This window comes from Larimichthys crocea, chromosome XIII (assembly GCF_000972845.2).
Source record: "Larimichthys crocea isolate SSNF chromosome XIII, L_crocea_2.0, whole genome shotgun sequence".
NCBI lineage: Eukaryota > Metazoa > Chordata > Actinopteri > Sciaenidae > Larimichthys > Larimichthys crocea.
The window spans coordinates 31,849,816-31,855,357 of NC_040023.1; the positions used below are offsets into that span (position 1 = coordinate 31,849,816).

At 36.7% G+C, this 5,542-nt stretch overlaps 1 protein-coding gene across 2 annotated transcripts in view; it reads left to right on the top strand.

Moving 5' to 3' along the window:
* LOC104930275 (hemicentin-1) overlaps positions 1–4,276 on the top strand; it is a 38,619-nt gene extending 34,343 nt beyond the window's left edge. For both annotated transcript variants that reach the window (XM_027286222.1, XM_027286226.1), the window contains 3 exons: positions 2,937–3,015; positions 3,342–3,420; positions 3,516–4,276. In XM_027286222.1, the coding sequence (XP_027142023.1) occupies positions 2,937–3,015; positions 3,342–3,420; positions 3,516–3,569 (212 nt within the window). In that variant the 3' untranslated portion in view covers positions 3,570–4,276. The remainder of the gene's footprint in view (positions 1–2,936; positions 3,016–3,341; positions 3,421–3,515) is intronic.
* The last annotated feature ends 1,266 nt before the right edge of the window (positions 4,277–5,542 follow it).

Consider the following 5,542-nt stretch of genomic DNA (forward strand, 5'->3'; position numbering starts at 1 on the left):
GGACAAAACTAAAGTCAAGGCCTCTGTTCTGACCTTCACTGCTTCTCAACGCCACCACGGACAGGAAATCTCCTGTACTGCTGTCTACAACAAACAAGATGGCAGCACTGAGTCATCTGTTTCCAGACTGACAGCTGATGTTTCATGTGAGTTCATTTGTGATGAAACAATTAGTCTATTAATCAGTCAATCATAAGATCATTATGATAAGACTATTTAAGAGAAAATTGACAGAAGTTTTAATGAGTGATTTATCATTTGACTTATTTTTTTACCATCATGAATTGAATGTTTCCGGGCTTCAGATTATTCGTCTGACAACAGGCTTTTTGAGGACGGCATTTTTTCTTCCAGTTTTAATTTCACAGACTAAATGATAAAAAATTAAATAAATTAAGTTAATCATAATTTGCAGCTCTAGTTCTTAAATCTGTCACTTTTAAAAAACAGCAACCTCCATGCACATATGCTACAGAATCAAAACTAAATAGTCAAGTATTGTGTCCTCCACACTGTTACATCACTGATCAGTAAATTTATTGTTTAGTAATTAATTGATCTAATTCATGTTTTATTTTCCCTAAAGCTTTTAATTTGACCTGCTTATTTATTGTATTAATTTTGACGACAGACACATAGATAGATAGATAGATAGATAGATAGATAGACAGACAGACAGACAGACAGACAGACAGACAGACAGACAGATAGATGAGATGAGATGAACATGAGGTAGATGAACTGTGATTAACATTATATGTCTGTTATGTATCTGAGTCATCTGTTTCCAGACTGACAGCTGATGTTTCATGTGAGTTCATTTGTTGAATTGATCTATTGTCTATTAGTAGTTAGATAAATAATACAGTTCAATGATTTGTACTTTTACAGAAGACACCAGAGTCAGTCAGTGTGAAGTCCTACGCACCATAAGAAATACTAGTTGCTATGTTGTTACAGTTACAAGAAAGTGTCAACATTATAATTTCTGAACGTGTGTGTGATGTGTCAATTTGCCTTCATTTCATTCTAAATATCAGATTACGTTACTCTCATAAATAACGCAGTTTGTTTTTTCCTTTTTTTTCCCAGATCCACCCCAACACACCACAGTGTCAGTCAGTCCCTCTGGTCCAGTACCAGAAGACAGCACTGTGACTCTGACATGCTTTAGTGCTGCCAACCCATCAGTGAGGGACTACACCTGGTACACAGCTCAGGGAGGCCAGGAGACTGTCATGGGGACCGGACATGTTTTACACATTCAAGCTTCTAAAGTCAGTGTTCCTTTTTTCTGTGAGGCTGAAAATTATCTTGGAGATGGACGATCCACCATCAGTCAAATACATGTTCAGTGTATGTATCAAATTTCAAACTTTATTCTGATAGTTCTATCTGTATGAAGTGCACTGATTTACAAATTATCATGTTTTGTCATTAAATGGTTTATTCAGTTCTTTTACATAATTATCTTTAGGATGTTCAAACTTTCACACCATCCTGTTGTCAAAAAGACATTTAAGGATTCCGCCTTATAACTTTATCAACACGTCTGGGATATTGTACATTTGGTAGAAGCTAGTTAATCATTTAATTACGATTTCCTATTAACTTGGTGAGTACTAGTGACCAATGAAAATACCAGTTAGCATGCTGCATTGTTCAGACATTTGCACTGCAGAGTAACTAAATGTCAATAATTTATATTTTCAGGTAGAATTAGAAGGAAGACATGATTTGGCGTAATTTCATTATAAATATCAGACAATCTTTCATTTTTCAGATCCACCCAAACACACCACAGTGTCAGTCAGTCCCTCTGGTCCAGTACCAGAAGACAGCACTGTGACTCTGACATGCAGCAGTACTGCCAACCCAGCAGTGAGGGACTACACCTGGTACACAGCTCAGGGAGGCCAGGAGACTGTCATGGGGACCGGACATGTTTTACACATTCAAGCTTCTAAAGTCAGTGTTCCTTTTTTCTGCGAGGCTGAAAATGATCTTGGAGCTGGACGATCCACCATCAGTCAAATAGATGTTCAGTGTATGTATCACATGATTCAAATGTTTTTTTTTGTTTGTTTGTTTTTTCATAAATCCAGGCATGATTTATTCTATTTATTCCAATTTGTAATAAACTGGACAAATAAAGTTTTTTTTAATTTGCATTAAGCTCTTATTTGACCTGCTTGTTATTTATCAATCAATCTCTGACTAAAGACTAACATTATATGTCTGTTATGTGTCATCTCCACATTCATTACAGTTGCTCCACAGATCCTGCCCTCATCTGACTGCACCCAAACTGCAGACCAGCTCAACTGTTCCTGTGAGACTGTGGGAAATCCTGCTCCCACTTTACAGTGGTATTTGGACGGGCTACCTGTCAATCACTCTGACAGGTTTGCAATCAGCAGTGAGTCTCTAAATGACACAGGTCTGAGGATCATCATCACTGTGAATCAACCACAATGGAGGGATCTTTCCACCTTGCTCTGCCGCAGCTCCAACTCTCGAGGATCGGCTACTGAGCGATTTCATTTCTACAGCCTTCAGTCTCAAAAAGGTGCAGAAACTCACGGTTTGTCTGTTCTTGTGGAGTTTTATTTATTAGTTGGAATCTGATTTCTTGAAATTACTGATGACAGCTAAGATGCATACTGTGAGTCTTTGTTTGAACTACCAAATGAGGTCAATGTCTTTTGTATTGTATGTGTGCAGAAAAATGTTAAAAACAAAAAAACAAATAAGAAGACTCCCCAAAAATATTTCTCCTACCACCCACTTTTTCATTTTTTGTGGATGGCTTTAAGTGGGTATGTGATTGTAGAACACAGAATCAGTCATGTTATGAAGTTTTTGATGGATGTGTATGTATCTGTGACACCGAGGTGGTAAAACACTGACATCTTTTTGTCCCTTGTATGTTTCAGACCCAGTGATGTTGGCAGTCCTCATCTTTAAAGCTGTAGGACTGCTTGTACTAGTATGTACTCTGTTTTTATTTACCAGGTAAGGTAAGAGTTTAAGACACAACGTTCTGACTACCGCTTCACAAAATTGTAACTTTATTTGGACTTTTAACTCTGTGTGTGCAAATACTGACGCTACACAGTCTCGGTTTGGGTCTGCATTCATCAGAACAAATTCATATTTCTTTTCCCGCTACATCGGTAGAACACATCCTGAGAAGACCAAGTCCTGATCAGAAGAAACAAACTACCACTTGTTTGCTTTCTCTATTATCCATGTATTCACATCGATTAATAAATGAACTGTCAGAAAATCAAAGATGAAATAAATATACCCGTGTAGATTAAATCTTCCGTATTTTTTAGGATTCAGAACATTCACCATAACCGTCCTGAGACCACAGTCGCTATGAGCCAACTTCTATCAAGTGGAGAGGAAAACGAGGTACTTTAACTTAGACCAAGGCAGTTTTTTACAACACGTAATTAAGAAGGATTAGCACAGGACCTGAACCAAAGATGTTTTGTCTTTAATTTCAGGTACCAAACACAGCCGCAGAGGACATTTATGTCAACGCCAATGACGTAATTTGAGATGTCACCCACCCTGCAGCCATTTTTGAGCCAAATGATGGGGAAGGAGAAATTAAAAAAAAAAAAGAGAGAGAAAAATGAGGAAGGTAATTAAATTTACTGTAGTGTGATTTGTCAGACCAACAGACTGTGGACATAAATCAAGGAAGTTGAATGTGAATATGCGCACATTCATTTTAAAAATAAGAGTGTTATGGACAAATAGATGCTGTTCCTAAGTGTTTCTTGCTCGCTTGTATGCATTGTTCTCAATTTTTTGTCGTGGCCTTGACACAGAGATTTTATATTAACACGATTATGTTGCTTTGTTTTTAAGTTTATGTGATCTTTAAAATAACATTTAAGAATGTTGTTTTTAGTGTATAATATAATGTATTTGAACCCCTCGAAGAAGAAGACTACAGATCATTCGAATTGAAAAGGGATTTGTAATATGTAAAAAAAAATATAAGTCTGTTTCAGTCAGTTTCATTTGTCAGCATCGGATTTTGAAGTCACGACGTTAAGTATTGTAAGAGCCGTAATGACAGTCTTAAGAGTGTTTAACAGTTTAGTTGTAAAATGTTTGAAATGCTCCTTTAGGTTGATTGTTAGTGATGTCACAGCCACTTAAACATCAGATATGGTTAAGCAGCCTAAGGAGCAACACAGTTTTTTGAATCTTGTAACTTTGTTTTTTGCTTTTAAAGTAAAGTTTTTTGAAAAGAGTTACTTTGTCGGAAGATTCATTACCAGTCAAGCTTATTCGCTTAAAAGAGGCGATAAAGAGGATTATTGGACTGATAGAAGATTGCAGAGTTCAATTAATCTGTATCTGTAGTGTTCTTAGAGTAAGAGAGTTTAACTCTCTTTGTCACCGGCAACACACAGTGAAGAACCATGAACATTATCAACTGCCTCAGCAAAAACACCTCTCTGAAGACACTGATGTAAAACATTAGCTTCTGCTCAGTAATTTAATTGTTACACTGTATCAAACACTGCCATCTAGTGGGAGCTAACGTCTCATCACAGTTACTGGACAGAGAGACCAGTTGAACTCAGTGGAGAATGCAGACAGCCTGAATGTGGAGAAAGGAGAGAAAGCCAGTTAGATTGTGAGACACAATTTGTATTTTATTGCAACACATTGCTTCTAGTTTTATAACAAGAACCTGGGTCTGAGGAGTGAAATTTTGAAATAGTTAACTCTTGGGAAAGCAGTTGATTGTGTTTTCTTGCCAATGTTCTCTCTCACAGTTAAAAAATATATATTTAAAATAAAGTGACAAGTTTTTTTTTTGTTTTTTTTTGCATCACACCACTTCTTGTTTTTCAGTTTTATCCTCATTTCGTGTTCTGCATCAACAGCGTCAGCAGCAATGTGTCAACACACCCACACTTTTGACACAAGAAAACTAACAGGAAACAAACAGCTACAGTCAGAGCCGGCCTGTGGCATAGGCAGTATAGGCAAATGCTCAGGGCGGTCCATCCGAAGGGCGCCACAAATGAGGGGGGGGGGGAGTAACTTCCACTTTTCTTAAACTTAAACTCCTTGGTACTATTATTTCTTGATATGGAAAAATAAGCCCACGTTAATTTAACCGAACACTGAACACCTTCATATATTAGACTTGTAAGGCTGGTTGTTTGTTGTGTTACAGTTCATATTGTCTAAAGTGTGTTTATAGTGTTAAACTTTACATTTACATCAGTGTTAAAGTGCACATCATTAATGTTAATACTTCATAAGTTATATTTATACTGCAGTTTACTGCTTATTTGCATTATGCTAATCAGCACTCTATCTTTTCAACTTTCCATTGTCTACTTTTTGTGAATTTACCGGGCATAGCAAATAAATAATCAAGCTCAAAGTAATTTTGTTTTGTTTTTTATTAACCCAGTGACTGGTTCAAATGCAGCTTTTTTATTCGCGGTTCTTTTCGACACTTTACATATTTCACTGTCTCTGTACAGTTTTGTAACTT